This window comes from Grus americana, chromosome 23 (assembly GCF_028858705.1).
Source record: "Grus americana isolate bGruAme1 chromosome 23, bGruAme1.mat, whole genome shotgun sequence".
Lineage (NCBI taxonomy): Eukaryota > Metazoa > Chordata > Aves > Gruiformes > Gruidae > Grus > Grus americana.
In genome coordinates this window covers 2,060,267-2,081,392 of record NC_072874.1, presented here as the reverse complement: position 1 = coordinate 2,081,392, position 21,126 = coordinate 2,060,267, and the positions used below count along the sequence as shown (strand labels likewise).

The 21,126-nt window shown below is 43.0% G+C and overlaps 1 protein-coding gene across 3 annotated transcripts in view; it reads left to right on the top strand.

The window, feature by feature from the left end:
* The window catches only part of KIAA0319L (KIAA0319 like), a 34,787-nt gene that overhangs the window by 6,516 nt on the left and 7,145 nt on the right, over positions 1–21,126 (top strand). For 2 of the 3 annotated variants that reach the window (XM_054802211.1, XM_054802214.1), the window contains exons 3-17: positions 133–824; positions 5,983–6,271; positions 8,373–8,474; positions 9,322–9,419; positions 10,593–10,680; positions 11,889–11,981; positions 12,667–12,799; positions 13,915–14,143; positions 15,200–15,323; positions 15,886–16,018; positions 16,915–17,063; positions 17,275–17,426; positions 17,624–17,762; positions 18,110–18,269; positions 20,419–20,561. In XM_054802211.1, coding sequence (XP_054658186.1) covers positions 133–824; positions 5,983–6,271; positions 8,373–8,474; positions 9,322–9,419; positions 10,593–10,680; positions 11,889–11,981; positions 12,667–12,799; positions 13,915–14,143; positions 15,200–15,323; positions 15,886–16,018; positions 16,915–17,063; positions 17,275–17,426; positions 17,624–17,762; positions 18,110–18,269; positions 20,419–20,561 — 2,724 coding nt within the window. The remainder of the gene's footprint in view (positions 1–132; positions 825–5,982; positions 6,272–8,372; positions 8,475–9,321; positions 9,420–10,592; positions 10,681–11,888; positions 11,982–12,666; positions 12,800–13,914; positions 14,144–15,199; positions 15,324–15,885; positions 16,019–16,914; positions 17,064–17,274; positions 17,427–17,623; positions 17,763–18,109; positions 18,270–20,418; positions 20,562–21,126) is intronic. The other variant, XM_054802213.1, reaches the window with a different exon arrangement.

Below are 21,126 nucleotides of genomic sequence, written 5' to 3'. Positions count from 1 at the left end.
ACTGTCCTGTACCCTCTCTCCCATGTTGCTCTTGTTCCCTAAATTCATCTTGACAAAAGTGATGAGGATCTATTGTCCACTGCTTTAAAGGATTGAGAATTGTCTTTATTTGTCTTCCCTCCCCTTTCCCAGATGCAAACTGGAACAGATCTAAATGTGAACCAGGGAAGATCCTGCCTGGTGGCCATCTGAGATCGTGGGAAGATCACCATTTACAGCTTCTGGAAGGATTTCATACGGTACAGTCCTGTCAGACCGCTTGCTGCCAGAGCCCCACCTGTGATGCCTTTTGGTTCTTGGAAAATATGTGCATCCAGGTGAACTGCACTATGGCTGGCATGTGTCAGGTGAACAGGACTGGCTTTTCTGGCTCTGTTTTGGTGTTTTTAAAGAAATCAAAAAGCACAGAGCACTTGTTAAAGTTTCAAACGGAAGGTGATGTGAAGACCTGGTTTCACAAGTGGTTGGACATCCCTGTCCAGAGGAAAAAAAGACTGCAGAGGTCGTTCCAGAAGCGGAGCTTGGCAGGTAACAGTGTGGAGCTCCTGAAAAGGGATATAGCAGCAGGCCCCAGCAATGAGGCTGTATCCAGAGCATCAGATAGCAAATCTAGGAGCAGCCGAAGTGAAGTGCAACGCTTGAAGGACCAAGTACTGAGGCGCTTAGTGGCAGACAGACCTGTTCCTGAAGGCTATCCAAGTCAAAAGAAGGACTCACTGACAAATGGAGGGAATGCAAGAGAGCAGAAAACCAAAAGCCCATCCCCTCCTAAAAGCAATAACGTGAACAGATCAAGTGATGCAGATGGTGCTGGCTCGCTACAGGTATGCGCGATTGCTGGGGCTGGCATGGGGCTGCCTTGGACAGCTGTCACTCTCCTGCTCAATCGTGCTTTATGTACTTTGACTTAAAACTGCTTAAGCAGTAGGAGACCTTTCTGGATGCCTGTTTTCAGCCTCCTGTCAACAAGGCAAGGCCCAGGGTTGGGGTTTTGTGTTTGTTTTTTGGAGGGATAGGAGGTTTTTTTCCTCTCTTCCTAGCCGGGATAAGCTAAAAACGTACCTTTTTAGCTCCACAAAATAAAATAAAGCTGTTTTCCATTGAGTGCTGAATCAAGGCAGTTAAGTACATGATTTTATAGATTCATGCATAGTTTCCAGTGTACTTTCAAGTCAAGCCTTGCTCGAGTTGGCATCTTAATGCCAACTTTTTTGTTCAGTTTTTGAAGACTGCTTCAGTCTCTCAAATCCATGGAAGCTTACATTGGCATTGATTGAATGAAACCAGTTTAGTCTCTACTCCAAACATGTACAATGTTAATCTAGTAAATCTAGATGTTAGTCTTCAAGAGAAACTGGCACAATTGAATTATTAAATGGTGTTTGTATTTTTAAATCTGCAAATAGTCTTTTGAGCCTTATCATGCAAAAGCTCATGCTCTCATGATGGTGAAATAGAAAGAATTCTACTTTGTGGAACTCTTCCTTAAATACTTTTTGCCATGTTTCTAGGATTTGGCACTGTTGAAGCCTGATGCCTTCTGGAAACTTGACTGAATTTATTTCTCTTCCTTGTATTCAAATCTTGGTTCCAGGTAGGGCTGTGACTGGTTGAGCCACCACCCTGCAGAGCAGGATGTGGAGAGCCGCCAAGGGACACCGCTGAGAGCTCCAGGGCAGCCCGGGTGGCGTGTGAAATCACGCACGGAAACTTCACAAATGTTTGATTTTCCAGAACCCCACAGCATTTAGGGCCGACTCAAGATCTCAGCTTTTCCTCTCCCATGTCGTATTGCAGCATTTTCACCCTGCCTGTTCTTTCTTCTTCCTAATATTTGAGATTTACACGGTGACCCCATTCTTTCAGTTGTTACATGTATGATGTCTGGGAGGCCTCTTCATAGCCAGTCTTAAATCTCTTGGGTAATAATTGGTGTATCTCCCTGCTTGTTCAGTTTGCAGTGTTGCAGTCTGAGTTGTCATATTATGACAGTACAGTGCCTGTTCAGTAAATTGGTTGCAAATATTATTAAATAATATGGATTAATCAGCTTCTGGATATTGCTGAGTATCCAGGATTTCCCATCTTTAGGAAGATACCTCTGTTGTCATTGAGGTGCACTTTTGGATGTATGCTGGGGAAAGGTTTTTCTTCTCCTTACTGGTTTTTGCTAGTGTGAAAGCCCAGCTCTCTTGACAAAATGCCAGTTCATGAAAATAAAAACTTCTTACTAAAATACATTGGCTATGATGGAATTCCTGGCAGTCACATTTCTGAGGTTTAGGTTAGAGTTTTTGAGGAGGAGAGAGAATTAAAAAAATCCACCTTAACAGGAGTACTGAGTTGAAGCTGGTTCTACCCAGCCCTGGGCTAATTCCTTGATTATTGAACCATCCAATTTTCCCTGCAAAATATAAGGCAAGCTATGCAGCTGTCCTTGCATTTCTGATCCGAGAGCAGTTTAATTTAGGCCAAGGATATAACATTTGAGGCTGTGTACTTGGGACATGGCCAGCCTTTGCAGGAGGGAGATGCTAAAGCAGGGAGTTTTCCAATTTGGGTTGGTTATGAGCCAGAATAAGTAAAATTACACACATGCTGAAATCAGTAGAATTCCACCTGGGCTAGATTTGGTCCAGTACATGGAGCACAGGGCTTCAGCAGGTGAATGCTGTGCATTTAATACTATATTCATAAAGGCGGTTTGGCAGGTGGGCTGGAAGGATGGGAGAATACTGGATCATTACTGCATGCAAAGCAGTTCATACCTGGGAGCATCAAACATCTGAAGTGGGAAAGGACATTTGAGGTCAAAGTGACTCTTAACTGTTCTCTAAAAGAGGAGAAAGAAATTAATGTGCATATTCTCCCCTTATGTTGATGAACATTGAATGTGTGGCAAGGCAAATCTTTTCCTTTGCTCGTAGAGCCTCAGGGAAAAGTCAAGTGACAGTTTTAGGAAAACATTGCCTCACTGAGTTTTAATTTTCCCCTTGCAGTTCCATAGCTCTATAGCCATCTGCAATGTCCTTTGCTAATGTGCAGCTAGCGTTAATTTGTGGTTTTAATGTATCCATGCTATAGAGCCAGAGATAGGTGAAGGAGAGTGTAACAGGATAAACCACAGTGCACCCTCCTCATCAGCCCTTAATTTAGGAAGGGAAATTTGTGTTTTTCTGCAAGTGAGTGACATTTTCCAGGCACCAATATTTTTTCTGCCTTGTTGTAGAAATACTTGTTAATTTTAAAATATAGCAATGCATTTAATAGCCAGTCAGAAGTATTTAAGCACAGCACTGCTGACAAGAAGGGCTGCTGCAACACTGCAGCAGCTCTGCAGGCAGACTGGAAAAGGCTGCAGCCTTTAAAGTAGAGTTGTTACAACAGAGCCAGTGAGCTCATTCCTGCGCTCACAATTCTGGCTACTGGTGTTTGACTCTTGCTGTCGTGCTTCCTGCTAGTGCTGGGTGCTTTTTACCCTATGAGAAAGGAGGAAAGGTCTCTCTTCACAGCCAATGCTAACTCTGTAGCAGTTTGTGACATTACCCACGTTTTTGTGAATGAAGCTGAAAGGAACCCGTTTTGTAAATTCAGACCAGACTCAACAAAGTAAGGCACATTAAATGAAAAAAAAAAAATCCAGAACATAGATATTTTTCTTTTGAGTAGCTGAGACTCAGTGTGGATTCTGATGCACATTGCTGCTCTCGTTCCATCTTACAGACGTAGGACTCTCATACAGGGAGACCAGATCACTTGTCCCAGGCTAAAGGCAGGTAGGGATCAGAATCAAAAGAGTCTGACGTTCCTACATTCACTCAGGCCAGTGTGCCACTTCTCTCTATTTTCTAAGCTGATAAGATAGAACAGCTGGTCAACTTTTAGTTTGCTCCTCATTTATCCCCAAGGATGAAATCTTCTGTTCTTTGCTTTAAAGAATTCAGGGTTATGGAGTAAAGATAAGAAGTGTCTCAGCTTGCAAGCATTAGAGGCATTTTTGACTGTTATGTTGCCCCAGGCAAAGCTTATCTAATTCAAGCTCTCCACAGGCATTTGACTGTCAAGTCATCCTGAAGACTTCTGGGAGGAAGAGGATCTCTCTTAACTGTAAAGGTTTTTTTAGGCATTAAAAAGCGAGTCAAGGAAGCATCCAGCTCCCTGAAAATATTACCGAGTGAAGTGGAGACTCAGCTGCTGTGCCCAGCAGACAGATGTGGGTCTCCTGTGTGCTGTTTGTGACGACTGTTCTTGCAACCTGTCTGGGTTGATTCTTGCTAAGCAAAAAGTGGTTCCCCATAGTGGTGTGAAGTCACAGAGACTTTGTGCTCCTGTGCCTTTCCTAAACAGTCTGGCTCAAGTGTCTGAGTTCCTGCCTGGCTGTTCTCTTCTTGTCGTGCCAGTATTTCTAACTTTATCTTATTTGCTTACTTGGCAAAAGGGATGAGTTGACCCGAGTTATGGATGGGTGTAAGACAGTTGCTTGGGACAGCCAACTGTCCTGAGGCTGCCGATGAAGAGCAGCACAGAGCAGTATGCCAGATTTTGCCTGCATCTTTGTTCCAAAGAATCCGTAGCTTTGTTAAAGATGAAGGAAGCCCATCAACAAGCAAGCAAATAGAGAAAACCAGCTTATGTCCGTAACACTAACAAATAGTGTTTGGTTCTTTGGCCCATACAGCTCAGATGTTAATCAAACATACAAATGAATTGAGATGTTTTACGTTCTGTGACTGAGGGAAAGTTAGCTGAGGTACGAGGAGAGGAAGTGATTTGCGCGTGGCACTCAGCTGCTGGCTGGGGCTAAACCACGTCACCAGGACTGCAAAAAAACCTTGCAGAGAAGCCTTCAGTGCCTTCACTGCTACTCCTGGCCTGGCTGGCTGTTGCAGTGTGTGCAGGATGGCTTTATTTTTACAACTGGCATTTAGTGTTTTCTGAAGCCCAGCCCATTTACTGACCAGGATGTTGCCCACCATGGTCTAGAGCACTTTTACAGTTCCTATTTCCTGGACTGAATGCCAGCAGCATGGGATAAAGCTTGGGAACATTTCTTCCAATATGAGCTTTTGATCAACTGCTCTCGTGGGGAGTAGTGGTGGGCAATTCAGCTCCAAAACACGTCCCAAGTCAAAGATGGTAAACTGCTCCTTTTTAAATATTTAGCAGATGTTCTCAAAATAGTTAGCTCCACAGAATGTGCTACACACACGTACTTCATGGAGGAAGGTGAATTGTCAAGAGTATTGCCGGGCAGGCTGAGACTCGGAATGGGGCTAGGTACTGTAAGAGGAATTTTCTGATGAAAGAAAGGAAATTGTTACTGCCAGTTTGATTATTTTCAATAAAGTGGCTCATCCTGTATGGATGTAAGCAAAACTTCTGCCCACAAGCTCGGCTCCCTGCCCCAGCAGCATCTCCTGTGGCATGCACGCAGGGAACTCTTTGTGTCAGGTCACCTTGCTTTGAAGAGTAATTCTGAAGTAAATTTCCTCTTGCTGCAATGATTCGATTATTACATAAAAATGCCATTGCAATCCTCCTGCTTTGTGCTTGCCAACCGCACAGCTTTAGAAAAAGGAATACGTGGCCAAAATAAAGGGCCCAGATGCACCCCAGTTCCTGGTCCCTGATTTTTGCTTCTGTCTTACATTTCTCTGTTCTTTTAGCTCCATTCGCTACAATTTTAAATCTAGATCTTCTGTCAGGTTTGCCACATCAGCAGCTGTGATATTTAAGACGGTGTCGTTAAACCGAAGGTCCTAATCAGTGTTCAACTGAGCTAGAAGTGGCCTATCAGCTGTGGAGGAAGAACAGGGAGAAACACTTTAGAAGAGAAAAGAGGAAGCAGTAAAACACCCTGCTTCTGGGAAAAACAAACCAGGGACTTTTCAACCTCCCTAACTGAAGAAGTGCAACGAACACAGTAAAAACAAAACTGACGTTCAGCATTCAGTCAAACTAAGACAACTTTTTGCTTTACAGATCCACACAGGAACATCTGCACCAGAGCCCTCAGTGCTGGCTACGTTCTCCAGTCCTGTGGTGCAGGGCTTGACAGCCACAGGGAAGACCGAGAAGCCTGGGCAGCCGGATGATGCTTTGGTCCATCCTCACTCCTCAGATGTGTTGCCCACAGTCAGCCCCATGCCGGGGAAAAGCACAACGAAGATGCAGACAACTACTTCTGTGCCAAGTGGAGTTCCCACAAATGGCAGTGTTTTTACAATCCAGACCACTGCTGCATCACCAAGTACTACTGCCACCACACCAGGTGAGAACGTGCAGCACTCCAGCAAATGTCACCTATTCTGGTTTTGTTGACGAGCCATTGCAGCATTGAAAAATACAAGATAATTTCAGAAATTATGGTACCTTTCAAAAAGTGCCGAGATACACGCTTCAGCGCATGTGCCAGTTGGACTCCGTTCATTCATGAGGTCTGGGGTGGGACTTCGGCATCATAAATCTGCATGTGACCATTGGATCTGTTTCCAAGGACAGCTTGAAAGTAATGGTGATATCTTAATTCCCAAAGTGAAAGCTCAGATATGGTGTGAGGCATAGTCCTGTGAAGTGTTCTTTCAGTAGTCTTGACACACTGCTATCTATCAAGTTGAGCAGAAATCTTAATGCCTGCTCAGAATCAGGTGTAACTGATTCTATTCTGTCCCTGCAATGTTGATGCACAGTTCAGGCATGGAGAACGATGTACTTGGCTGTTAGCCCATGCTTTGCAGCAAAATGATTTTTCTGTTTACACTGGTATTTCTTGAAACAAACTCTTGAAAGTGTAAAAAAGCCAAAACGCACTTTGCACAGCTCTGTTAACTCACCCAGGCTGTTAGCTCACCCTGTAAGGATGCGGACATACAGTGAATGGTGTATACTGGTTGTGTGATATCTCAGAACTCCATTAATCCAGTTTGCTGAAGTATTCACAGCTGAATTTCTTTTGAATTTAGGGTTCCTTTCCCTTACAAGGGAACAAATGGAAAGTGTAAAGGAAATGCTGCATCCAAAGACGTTTTTGGCAGGAAGCTCATTGGATGCTTGTGCTAACAAGTTAGTATTCTTTCTGAGGACTTACCCCACCTAAAACTGGAAAATATATTTTAAACATTTTCAGTGGCTTGTGTTGGAAAATTAACATAGCCAGGGCTGCCTTGTTTTGCTGAATAATACAAAGATGACATGAAGGGTAGATTTTCCAAACGGGGTTTTGGTTTTTTGCCTGTTTGTTGGTTTGGGGTTTTTTTCCTACTGAGATCAGATTTCTTTTTGCCTTGGACCTCTTTGCAGCTGAAAGGCTGATGGAGTTATAATATCCCAGGATCTGGAGTAACTGAGAGGGGGAAAAAAGAATTTGATGAATTTGTTTTCTTTAAGTGGTTAATTCCAGTAGATAGTAAACAGATGGAAGAAAGGCTAAATGTTTAATGACATTTTCCCCATCTTTTTTAACTTGGATTATTTGTGCATATCTCTGAAACATTGTTTTTGACAGGGTCAAACTAGAGTAAAGCAACTTTAATTCTTGCGTAATTCCCAGCCCAAATAATACAAACACAAAAATAAAGCCAATGGGAAGGGAAGAGGAGGATGAGGAGGCAGGGAGGTACTCTTAAGAAATGCAGTCAACTTTCTGGTCACCTTAATGCTAAGAACAAGCAGGAAAAAATGTGACCAGCCATAGTTTTTAAACTATGTAGTCTGTAAAAACAAACTACCTGTCAATTTATTTGAAATAGAATGGCAAGAAAATTCTTAAGTAGGGGTTGAAAAGAAAATATAAATAAAAGGGACAGGTTTGTATTTTGAGTTTCCATACTCAGCGTGGTAGCTATGCAGTTTAAAAAAAAAATCTCTTAGCCCCTAAGCAGTTTTTCAAAAAAGAAATACCGTGGATTCTTCATATATTTGTGAAAATCTGAAATAGCAGTTTGGTAAATAGCAGCCTTTGTCTCGCTGTGCCATGAGACTGCAGATGGGTTCTCTGCCGAAAACCTGTTGGGTAAAACCCTTCCTGTCCTGCAGGACCCGAGTGAATGGATCCCCTGTACGGAGCCCAAGGGTCACCTTTCAGCCCTTTAGAAAAGGAGCAGGAGCTGCACAGCATCTGCAAAGAGAGAGATGGCTGAGTAATTCTGGACTTGCTTTAAAATTGTAAAACCCCATTAGTGCTTTTACATTAACATCTAGAGCGAAACCTGAAACGGGAGCTATATTGAGTGATGGGATGTTTACAAAATACAGCCTTTGTAGCTGGATTTTATTCCACAGACTGAAGCCAAGGCAGTTTTTATGTGCATATCTAAGTTTGATGTTTTCTTCTTTCCCTGTTCCTCTTTCAATTCTGTGTTTCTTCTTCTCAGTTATGAAGGAGCTGGTAGTTTCTGCTGGAGACAGCGTCGAAGTGACCCTGCCAAAGAATGAAGTTCAGCTGAATGCGTTTGTGCTTCCTGAACCGCCACCTCGTAAGGCTTTCCTGGGAATTCTGCTAAGGGCTGGTGATGGTGAAATGGCAAATAGGCATTAAATAAGGACAATCTTGAAAATGTCTTTTGTAAGAGAACTCTTTCCTTTAGAAATCGTTCATCCTGTGCTATTACCTCATGCTGTCTCTCACAGAAAATAGCAAGACACAAAAAACATTGAAAGTGCTACAAACTCATTAGATTTGGGAGATGGCATGTTCTCGAAGTGGTATGTGAGGAAGCAGTGGATCCTCATCTATTTGTGATAGTCACAATAGGTGACAAGCTGTCTTAGCAAGTGATCTCTCATTTGGTGGATTGAAGTCTGATTTGGGGGGTTGGCATACTGAGGAACGCGTTTCTAGACACTCCTCACTTCATCATGTAAATTGTTCACAGGTATTTGTAAAGTTCCTGTCTATAGCTCTGTCCACAGTGGCAATGCAAGACTGCGGAGGAGAGGCAACCACGTTGTGTTGTGCAGCAACAGGGAGAGATGAGATGCATTCCTCTTCAAAAACTGGCATTATGTTGTGTCTGCAGGATTTGAGGACACAATTTTTCTCTCCTATTATCCTGGAGCTGTGATTGTTCCAAAGCTCTTTAATGCCTTAGAGGCTGAAAGATGGGTTTTGGCTCCAGAGTAAATGTGTTTAGAAGCACAGATTGTCTCTTTTCCTGGGTATATTCCCAAAAAACTGCAGCCCAAATTCCAAGCTGTCTCATTTCTCCATAGTGCAGCAGAACGTGCCTTGTCAATGTTTAATACCTTTGCTTTGCTTTAGCATGGCAGAAAGGCAGTCTTTTAAAAACTAACATCTGGACCTTTTTGGCTTCTTTTTTTAAGGAACCACATATTCCTATGAGTGGGAATTGATTACTCATCCAAAAGACTACAGTGGAGAAATGGAAGGGAAGCACTCTCAGACCCTTAAGTTGTCTAAGGTAAATCTTTTGCTGCTTAGTATCCTGTTGTGTGAAATGCCAAGTAGAAAAAATGGGGACCCTGGCAACCAGGGAAGACTTGTATGTGATTTCAGCATGAATAGGAAATTGCATGATGGGCAGGCAGCCAATGTTTGACTGCAAGCCCTCTTCTAAGTCCCTTATAAAAAGGAGATTGATCTGGCATGAGGGAAAGAAGAAGTTGATTTCAGGATCTAAAAGCTGCCTAAAGCAGTGTGTCAAGCCATACAAATGGCACAATTTAACATTAACAAAGAGTTGAGAATATTTCTGCTACTGAATCAGTGTGGTGGACTGTTTAGGTCTGAAGCCTTGTACTACCCACTGAAAAAGGGACTTGCTGATTCACTTAATGAGCTGTGGAGTACCTTGTAGCATGTCCCTGGCTGCTGCTTTTAGGCAAGCTCTGACTGAAAGGATCGCCACTTTCTGCACATGGGGATTCTTGACAAGGGAATGGCTTTAAATATTGTGTGAATATACAGCTCTCTATTTTTGAGACATTCCTTTGAGCATCTGGGATTCTGCTGCACTCTGAAAAAATCTACAGGCTTCAGTCATGATATCATGCAGAGAAAAGCCCTTTGAAAGGAGATGTCTGTCTTTGTCAGGATTTTGGATACCATGAGTGTTATCCAACACCTAGTCCTTCGCCCTCTCATCTTGGTTTAACAGTGAATGATGAAGAGGTGACTGCCTGACTCATGTCACCTAGAAGGAAGAGAAGAAACGCTTTCCTCTGTAAAAACACACAAGAAGAGATTTCCTTCTCTTACATGCAGCCTTTCTCATCTCAATTGCAATCTGCTGGTACAGATTCCTGTGGCCAGACAACCTGAACTAATCTCTGTTATCTCTCTTCTGTTTGCCTATTGTTGCTAGAAAATAAAGCTTGACGGACAATCCTGTGGCATCTGTGGTAGAAGGAAATATTAGTCTTTGGTTTCTGCGTAGCTGTTGTAAACTAAAAGATATATAATACCATTTTGGCCTGGAAACAATCCTTTGCTCTGTTGCATGGGTTGAAGCCCGCTTGCCTGTTTTATGCTGCTAATGTGCTACTGTGCAAAAGCATGGTAACTTGACCTTCTAATAGCTCCTGGCAAGGCGCTACCATCCTGAAGATAAATAATCTTTTGTATTTACTTCCAGCTTACTGTTGGTCTGTACGAATTCAAAGTCGTCGTTGATGGGGAAAATGCCCGTGGAGAGGGTTATGTGAATGTAACAGTGAATCCAAGTGAGTTGGTGGAATTGTATCTTCTCTTAACTTCCTCTCTCTCTGACAAAGCCTGGACCCTGGTTTAACATAGTGAAAATTCGTTGTGCTGTGCAGTATATATGTACCTGTATTAAGTCATTTGCTGAGATCTGAAACTATTGCTAATACACATAGCTATTTGTGCTATACTGCATACAGGCCAACCACTCAGTAAAAGAGCTGGAATACTGGTACAAAAGTGCTTAGCAAATGCCTCACCCTGGATGGCCAATGCTTGAATAAAAACTAGCTGTAACCGGGTAAAAAGCTTATACCAGCAGGAGCAGAAAATGAAGGGAAGCCAGAGCTTTGAAGCTGCTTTGGAGGTTCTTTTTTTCCCTATCCAGTAAAGAATGTAATTCCCAGCCGCTGGCAAGTTAAGTCAAATCTCATTCCTTACTGTAAGACCTAATTTGCAGATGAGCTGGTGTAGATACAGTAGCTTGTGCTGTCTCACCAGGTCTCACTTCTTAGATGGCCTGTGTGAAGAGACAACCACAGTTTCTGCATCTCCTTTTATGCAAAAATCCCTTTATCTTGCACACTTCAGCAAGACTTCTACAACCTTTGGGCAAAGAAGTGCTCTTGCACTCCCTAAATTAGCAAGAGTGTGTGACTGGCCGCCTGGATGCTGTTGCTGATCGTTTCCTTATAAGCAGTGAATCTGCAGCTGGCAGCATGCATCAAAATCATTCATTTTTCAGAGCAGCAGCCAAACTTTGGCAAGAAGCTCTAGGTGCTGCTCTGAGAATGGTCTGTGCTTGAATGCTTGACCCAGTATGGGAGAGCTGATGCAGTGCAGCCCTTTCCAGAGTACCAGTGTGGTGGCAGGTCACCTTCTTGCTTTTTTAAATTCCTTTTGTTAGCGCTGTTTCCCTGAATTGGGTGTCTAACTTGCTGAGAGCATGAATCGCTGTTGTTGATTGTGCAGTTCTCTGCAGTCGGTCTGGTCGGGGGCTGTCTTGGAGCTGTGTGGCACAGCAGTTCTGTGCTTCGGACTCCTCTCTTGGACTCGCTGACTGCATGACTGAGGGGGTAGATGGGGCTGGGAAGAGGATGTACAATATGTATTCTGCTTACTACTCCTGGCGCACAAAGGCAGAGTAGTTATGCAGAGTTCCTTGGCCAGGGCTTTTTATCGTGATTTGCCTGTAGATGTCATTGTAACAGCTCTGTTATTGTTGCAGAGCCTCGGGTGAATCAGCCTCCTGTTGCCATCGTGTCCCCACAGTTCCAGGAGATTTCACTGCCAACCATTTCAACTGTTATTGACGGCAGCCGTGAGTGCCTGCTCTTTTAAATGCAAGAGTTTACAGCAAGCCTGGTTTCTGTGTGTTTGGTTCTGGGATGGCCCTTTGGGTAAAGTTTAAGAGGAACTGTCTGTGACACTATCAAACACACGATAGTGAAAAGAATCAGCCTTCCTTGCCAGGCGAGGCAAATACGCACGTGACAGCACCTCTCCATGTTTCCTTTTGAAGGGCATTGGCCTGAGTCAATCTCCTAAAAAAGGAAAAGCTCTAGAGGTTGCTGCTTAGAATAAAAAAATTACTGTCGGTCAAAATTACTGGCCTTTTACGTTAAGCTTCAAATGTGTTGGTTAGCTAACACAACACCTTTACTGATCCTGGCCTGCACTGGAGCTTTTGGGGAGTTTCTTTAAATATGTTCAGGTTGTCTTACCCCCAACTAGTATTATTTTGTTAGTGTTCTGTTTTGTGGGTGTTTTGTCTTCCCCCAGCACACATACAAACCTGGGATTAAGGGTGTTCAAGTATACCTGTGAGACGGGGGAGAGGAGCGCGTACAATTTGGGATCTGAGCATAATAGGGACCTCTGGGCTTGGACCAAAACTGCCTTTGCCCACTAAGCCCAGTACTGAAGTAGGGGACTGAACATCTGGGGTTTGAGAAGAAGCATTTTCCAACTCCATCTATGTGCATTTTCTTCCAAAACTGAAACAGAAAGTACTGATGATGATAAAATTGTCAGCTATCACTGGGAAGAACTGAAGGGTCCTTTGCGGGAGGAAAAAGTTTCTAGCGATACTGCCATATTGACACTGACCAACCTGGTACCCGGGAATTATACATTCAGGTAGGTTATACCTGGAAGACTTGATCAGCTTGCATCCCTTAAGAGTAAAATGTACGAGATTCCTGAAGTGTTTGTCTGGTTAAAAAAAAAAAACAACCCAAAAAAACCCCCCAAAAAACCCCAAACCAAACCAAAAAAGCAATGTGGAGAGAACTCTATTTTGCGATGCGTCCCCCCTCTCCACTTCTACGCTTGCAGGTAGTTTCATAGCTTTTTGCTTCAAAAGAGATAAGCTATCCACCTACTTTTTATTCTTAAGTTATAGCACTGGTTTAAGATGATGATAGAAGGGAACGAATGGTCTGCCATCGCTACAAAATGTCTCTTGAAATGTCAACTCTAAACTGTTTGGGTAAAGGCTTAGAAAGAAATGCAAGCTTTAAATCCAGTTTTTAAATGCAGTGTGTTTGTCCCAGATAAGTGAATGAGGCCTAATGGTTTTATGCCTGTGCCTGAGTAATGGATAGTAGCTGGTTTTACTTCAGTGTTTGTTCTGTGTTTTTCCTTTGGTCTGCATTTTGGTGTGATGTCCATGCACTGCATCAGCAGATCTATTTAAAATGAAATAAACCTGAGTACCAATAACTGAACACTGTTTTCCTCTTAAGCAGTTGGTATATGAGCTAATTAGATCGATGATTTAGCAAAAAGCAGTTCTGTTTTGTGGTACTAGCCTACCTGAAGAGGCATACTGTGGATTAGTAATGAACTTCTGTGTCTATGTTAATGAATGTCTCCTCCTGGGAGGCTGTGTCATACTCAGGGAGGTCTTTTCCATCACAACTATGTATGTGAAAGTGGATGATCTAGCACAGTTTTGTCTTGGAACTAGGTGGTAGTTTTCAAGGGAGAGATGAATGTGACTTGAATTTCTTGCATCACTTTGAGGCTGATGATTGGGCACTTGGTGGAAGCTTCTATTCAGAAAAAGCACGGCTGCCTCAAACCATAGGTTTTCTCACTCTTGAAAAAAATTACTATCCTGTCCTTAAAAGTGCCTTAAGTTTCTAACTCTTCTTTTGCACTTCAGTTAACTCCAGCCAGCGTTCTGTGTTCAGCTCTGATAATCACGAGACTTCACTGCTTTCACTTTTATTTTTCCCTTCCCTCTTTAGTCTAACAGTAGTGGACTCAGATGGTGCCAGCAACTCTACCACTGCAAACTTGACTGTGAACAAAGCGGTGGATTATCCTCCAGTGGCAAACGCGGGCCCAAACCAAGTGATCACCCTGCCTCAGAACTCCATCACCCTCTACGGGAATCAGAGCACCGATGATCACAGCATTGTCAGCTATGAGTGGCTGCTCAGCCCTAACAGCAAGGGGAAGGTGATGGAGATGCAGGTCAGTGCAGGTCTCCAGTACTCAACCTGGATTACTCACTAGCTGGCTTTTTTTCTATAATCAAACCATTTTTAATTGACTGTTAGCAAATGTCTCTTATAATCCTACAGAGCAAGCGTGTGATGATTAAATCTGTAGATAAAATTAAATCCACGCGAAGCTGGTATTGTCTCAGTGGCTGAGCTGGTGCACCAGTCTAGCCACAGGTTTTCACTGGCATCCTGTTCCCTTTCCTGAGCCACGGAGTTTTAAATACTGCTCAAGAATGGAGGATTGAGAGAGATGGGAACTTGGTGGCTTTGGATTCTGGTGTCCCATACAACAGATCTCAGCACAACTTGATCACACCCATGTAACTCACTTTAACCTATATGACTGCTAGGGAAGTGTGCTCTTTCTGTGTTCAGTTGCTGACATCTCAGAACATCAGTGATGGCTAGATCAATGATGGTATAACAGGGATGCTTAAGTGTTGTCAGCAGATGTGGAAGCCAGACTGTGATCTTTTAGGTAACTATCAGTCAGGACAGCATTAGATGTACAGGATAACCCATTGTGCCAGGTCATGCATTTCCTAAGCTGGGCAAACAGTGGACTGGATCTTTTGAGTTGAACCTTGGAGTCTAAACTTGGCTGATACTGGCCACATGCTCCTCGGTCCTAAACAGTAAAAGCTGGAACTTGTTTCCATGTCATCATTTTTCTTTTAAAGATTATTACTACTGTCAAAATATATGGAATAAGAAAGTCCATGAATGAGGTCATGATGTGTATGACTTGCACAGAGCTCCCCAGAGGTTTTGCTTGAGTTGCTAAGTGCTGAATCTCAAAGGGTCTGAATGCCTATACGGCATTAGTCTTGTTACGTTTCACAACAGCGTCCTTGTTGTTGTGCGTAAATTTAGCTGTAAATGTCTTGCGTGCTTAAGTGGCACAGACTTCTGGCCCCTTAGCAAGGTTAATAAGCCCCTAGAATCTGCTGATAGTAGTTGTTTATCTGTTCTATCATAATCTGTGTAAGGATTCTTCTTAATACATGAACATGTTTTCTCAAAGGGGGTGAGGACGCCAGTCTTACAGCTCTCTGCAATGCAAGAAGGTGATTACACCTACCAGCTGATAGTGACGGATTCTGCTGGGCACCAGTCCACTGCAGAGGTCACTGTGATAGTCCAGCCAGGTGAGCTGCCTTGAGCTGCATTTGCCACTTCCATTCCAGGGGTTAGAGGCGAGCGTCAATCTGTCGACATGCTCTAGATCTTACGGTGCTTTGTGTTGCTTTCAGAGGAGCTGCTCTAATTTAGGACCATTCTGGGCTGCTGTACTGCTGATAAACCAACAAAAGAAAGTTTCTAGGAATATTGCCTTTCTAGGATATTCTCTTATTTTACACAATGTAGTCTAACTAACGTTATCCCACCATAATGGCAGGATTGTATTTCCAAGCAGCTGTCTCTGCCCACAGTGCTTGGTCCTGGAACAGGAGCAGGAAAAGTGGAGTAATGCCTAGAGAATGAGAGCAAAAATCACAACTACTAGGTTTCATTCTCACTTTATTGCAGATGTGTGAATGAAGCACTGACCTGAACTCTTAACTACTTTTAACCCCACTTTCTCTGAGTACAAGGTTGAGATAACAGGCAAGAAATATACTAGGGATCATGGAGAAACTTTGTAATGCTGGGGTTTTCAGCTCCACCTTTTATGGCATGTGTATGAAAAATATTGCAATCCTTTTTCAGAGAACAATAAGCCCCCAAAGGCAGATGCTGGTCCAGATAAAGAATTAACTCTTCCTGTGGACAGCACCACTCTAGATGGCAGCAAGAGCTCAGATGACCAGAAGATAGTCTCCTTTCTTTGGGAAAAAACACGGTGTGTATCACCTTCTAGGCTGCTCTTATGCAAGTGTCTAGGTCCTTCACGTAAAGCAAGACACACCCCCACATACCTCCCTTGTGTTAAATCCTGGTCACGTCAGACCTGACAAGCTTTACCAGTGACTAGAATGAGACATGGATTTATGTTTAATTGGAGGGAGGTGGAGTTTTGTTTGAGCATTAGAAATACCTTTGCCTTCATCTCTAGGCCTGATTCCCACTCTCAGCGTGGTTGTGGCGTGTAAAGGAGACTGGCCACGTTTGAATCACAGCAGTGTGATGTGGTCTTGGCTGTATGAAGAGACTGACTCTTGTAAATCAAATAACAGCAGGGCCTTTTAACGTGATGCTTTTGCAGTATGTTTGAATGAGGCAATGTTCTTTTCTTCTCGTTGTCATGCTTCCCTTCAGACTCTAAATTCCCTGAAGTGTTCTAGGGAATTCAGGAAAAAGCCTGTGAGCAACTTGCAGTAGCTTTCTCTGTTTGCTAATGCAAAGTCTGTGCAAAGCTCTTACAAATGAAGGAACTATTTTTGCTCTATACCTTTTCTTTAAAAGAACTGGCTTATTGTGCAGTTCACGAGCCAATTTTGCTGAAAGTACCACTTTTTGTAAACCCTACTTAAATGCTGGTATCAGTGCTCCCCTGGTTTAAAAATAACCAAAACACTAAACCACCAGAAATTATGCTTTTTGTTCCGAGTGCTGCACTTACTCTTTTGATTATCTTGCTGTCACTGGAGAAAATATTTTTGCTTTTTGTCATGGCCTCTGTATTTCCAGGCAACTGTTTGCATCCCCATAAACTCCGAGCTTCAGCCTCCTGTTTGGTGTGAGGCTAGTTCCCCAGTCTATGCAAAGTTTAAACTGATCCTCTTGTGCTTTGGTTAGGGGCCCAGATGGTGTCAAGCTGGAGAACGCCAACAGCAGCATTGCCACTGTAACAGGCCTTCAAGTTGGGACATACGAGTTTACTCTGACAGTTAAAGATGAGAGGAACTTGCAGAGCCAAAGCTCGGTCAACGTTATTGTCAAAGAAGGTATGTCCAGCCAGACCTGATGGCCTTAAGTCAGGGCTTTACCCATTTCTGGAGGAACAGTATCTTCAGCTGAATCCCGCAGTATGTGATTTCCCTTCTCCTCCTCCAGGGTTAGATGGGGATTTCTGGGTTACAGTGGAGATCAAATGCAGTAGTTTTTGATTGGGTGTTACAAGATTTTTCTCCAGCTTCTTTCTTTCTGTTTGCTTAGAGATAAACAAGCCACCAGTTGCAAAGATTGCTGGTAACGTTGTCATCACCTTGCCCACAAATACGGCTGAGTTGGATGGATCGAAGTCCTCTGATGATAAGGGAATTGTCAGCTACTTGTGGACCCGGGATGAGGGGAGCCCTGCAGCTGGGGTGAGGTTTCTTTTTAAAATGGCAGTCTGCAGCATCACAAAAGTCAGTGAGAGGTAGCATTGACTGCTCCTGAGGAAATGTAAAGCTGATCGATTGTTGTGCCTGTTAGTGCCTTTTAGTCATATCCTTAAGTATGAGGATACGTCATGCTAGTTTGATCCTTTGTTTCCTGATGCTTATTTTGATCTGCCTTCCAGGAAGTCTTAAATAATTCAGACCATCATCCTGTCCTTCTCCTGTCCAATCTGGTAGAAGGGACCTACACATTCCACCTCAGAGTAACAGATGCCAAGGGAGAGAGTGATGTGGAAAGGACCACAGTGGAAGTCAAACCTGGTGAGTCTGGGCTTTGTGCTGTACCACATTTGCCTACAGTGCACTAGCAAGCCCTCTGCTTGTCTGAATACAGTGTACTGGGATTAAAATGTGTAGTCTAGTCCAGCTCAGAACTATAAAAGTCAAACGTTTTGGGGGATGTGATTGTGTTTTCATGTGGTTCTTGGGGGCTGAGTTACTGCTTGCCATTCCCTGTGAAAGTCATAGACTTGTATCCCTTCCTACACTGAGATTCTGTAATTTTGTGTTCAAAGCAGAAACGTTCTGGAAAGATACTAGAAACCTGACTTGTACCCAGACTGTTAAAAAGAAGTTCTAAAGATCTGTATTATCTACATTCTCACTAGATCCTAGGAAAAATAACCTTGTGGAGATAATTCTGGATGTTAATGTCAGCCAGCTGACGGAGAGGCAGAAGGGTATGTTCATCCGACAAATAGGCGTTCTGCTGGGGGTCCTCGACTCGGACATTACTGTGCAGAAGATCCAGCCGTACACTGAACAAAGGTAGGGCTCATCTGTGAGTGTACATGGAGTGGGATTGCTTGAGGGTTTAGTGAACCAAGGGCTTTTTTCTTTTGGGAAGCAGATTGGACAATCGGAACGTGTGGAGACGTTGCCTAAAACTGATATTCTTGCTTGCTCGGGTCAGCGAAGGTGTGTTGCCAAGCAGGTCTTGGAGATGGTGCATTGTCCTTAAAAGTTGTTTGCTGCTGCCAATATCTTTGCCCCCCAAATTTGTAAAATAAGAACTAATCTTACTTGGTTTTGAAAATTGTGAAGACTATCTGAAGGATGTTCTACAGCTGTGATTTATAACTGGAGAAATAATGGGGCTTGGTATAGGAGTAGTTTGAAAGACTGATTCCACACCAGAGATGGTGGTGTAGCAATCCCCTTTGTGCAGGCAGTAAAGCTATTATAAAACTACATTTATTCAATTTAATATAAAGTAAAATGTTGAAAACCAGTGTAACTCTTGTTTGAAGAGATAAAGAAAACTTGGGTTTGATTGCTATTTAGCTTACAATAAACTGTAGCTGGTCTCTTCTAAACAAGTGGAAGTTTGCTCATAGGCAGGGCTGTGGGCCAGGGTCATGTTCCCTGCCTGAACAATGCTGCTCAGCTCCAAGTGCAGCAACCAGCAAGTCATAGAAAGGGTGGTTCAGCCCAGCTGGATCCTGGCCACACTGCTTTGGCATGAAAGTACCTGATCGAGTTCAGCTTTCCACCTCTGCACAAATGGCTGCTCTGGGAAATTCACTGTTCTGCAGAAAACTTTAGCGACTGGTGCTGTAGTGTTGTCACAGCAACGGCTGCGCATATCTCCGTATGCACTAACAGCAGTGCATCGTTACTGTAGGTGTGTTTGAGGATGCCTCAACACACATGAGAGTGGCATGGCAACAAGCTTATCTGTGGCAGAATGGTAATCTGTTGAAATAAGTGCAGTATTGCACTTAATTTTTAGTAAAAGGGGAGTAGTTTTAAGGTAGATAAAGCACTGAAAAAGATTTAAGGGACATGCTTAAAGTCATGCAGCAAATAAGCAATAAATCTGCAGTTATGCTTCAGACTTTCCCGAGTTCAGTAATGTATCGATTCCTTTGTGTCCACGTTGCCTGCTGTAGCAGTAAAATCAGAATTCATTGTCCGTGCAAACCTAAAGAGCTCAGAACAGAAGAGCCAGCACGTTCTGTTGTAATATTACCTTACTATCTCTGCCATGACCGAGCCAGTTGCCACTGTTCTTCACCAAGTAAGGCAAGTAAGGGATTCTTGTAATTAATGCTTCATCTGTTTATATGTTTATTAAGTAGACAGAAGAGTGGGAAGTGTTATAAAAGAGCAGAGATTATTTTCTGACAGATGGCTTTAAGGTCCCATTTTTGCCTCATCTATCAAAGTAACTCGTACTGTTTAAAAAAGATCTTTTTCCCCCAGCTGCTTTTTCTTCATGCACTCTGAGGGCTTCACTAATATTATGTTGACTCATAGGCTCACTGGTAATAAAAAAATCTGAAACATCCATACATCCTTTTGTGAATCTGAAGGATACATGGGGCTCTGCAAGGCTAACGAGCCTAGGGGAGCAAGTTCTTATATCATAAAGTTAATGCAATAAAAGATGCAGAATACAGAATCCTCTACACCTGTGCTTTTTTCTGGCTATAACACTTTGCGCATTCAAACTAAGCTTTGCAAAAGATTGTAAACCTTCACTGTCTTCTCTGTTGCTGGAGCTCTGTGCCGAGCAGTTAAGCCCCCAACTTCCACGTGTAGCAAGGTCTACGGATCCCATAGTGAGGGCAGAGATTATGGGAACGGCAGGACCTTAACGTTTGGGGATTTGCGTACTTAGTGTGAACATGCAAAGGTGTACTTGATGGTGTTTGGAACTACACTTGATGAAACCATTAGCAAACTCCAGAACAGTCTAGCCCTAGCTTTGAAAAAATGGACAGATCAGATGTCGCGAAGGGTTTTCTGCTGTGTGACCAGATCTACTGTTATTGCTTTCAAGATGGAGCCAGAAGTCTGATCGTCAGATAAATTTGGGATTCTGAATAAGTCCGTCTCATGACAGACTGGGGAGAATGGCTCTCTGCCTGATGGTTGGAGAAGCAGCAGATAATAATTTTTGTCTGACTTCCAGCACGAAGATGGTGTTTTTTGTACAGAACCAGCCACCTCATCAGATATTCAAAGGACGAGAGGTAGCCTGGACGCTCAGAAATGAACTACGGAAACAACAGTCAGACTTCCTCATCTTCCGAGCGTTAGAAATCAACACAGTCAGTAAGTAAGAGTCACTGTGGTGTGAGCTAACACCTTTTCCTTTCTTCAGATGCCTGCAAGAATAAGGACCTTCGCGTGTGCTAAACACACCTGCGTGTGCGTACACGCACATGCTCACTCCAGTAGCTTTCATAAGTTAGGAAATGGGAAACAGAAAAATAAGTCTGTTAGACCATACATTAATCAGTTATTTACAAATTGATCCTGACCATTCAGTATTCAACTTCATCTAAACGATTACTTGTAATGTTGCCGTGAAAAAAAGAATTCACAAAATCAAAAGCAGATTGATACTTAGGAAGCTAAAATACAATGTTAATGGAATACAGCCAGTGAAATGAGTGTCATACTGAAGACAATAAAACTACAGATCTTAGTAGCTGTGAATGTACTCGTTTCCTCTCCAGCACATACATCAGTCTGAATGAAATGTTTCCCTTGTATCAATTTTTTACAAATTTACATTAGCACTGTTTTCGTTTTCTGAGCTCCATCCTATAAAGATCATGTGCTGATCAGCTAGATATTTTAAAACAAAATTATGTAATTATTTTCATGACTTCTT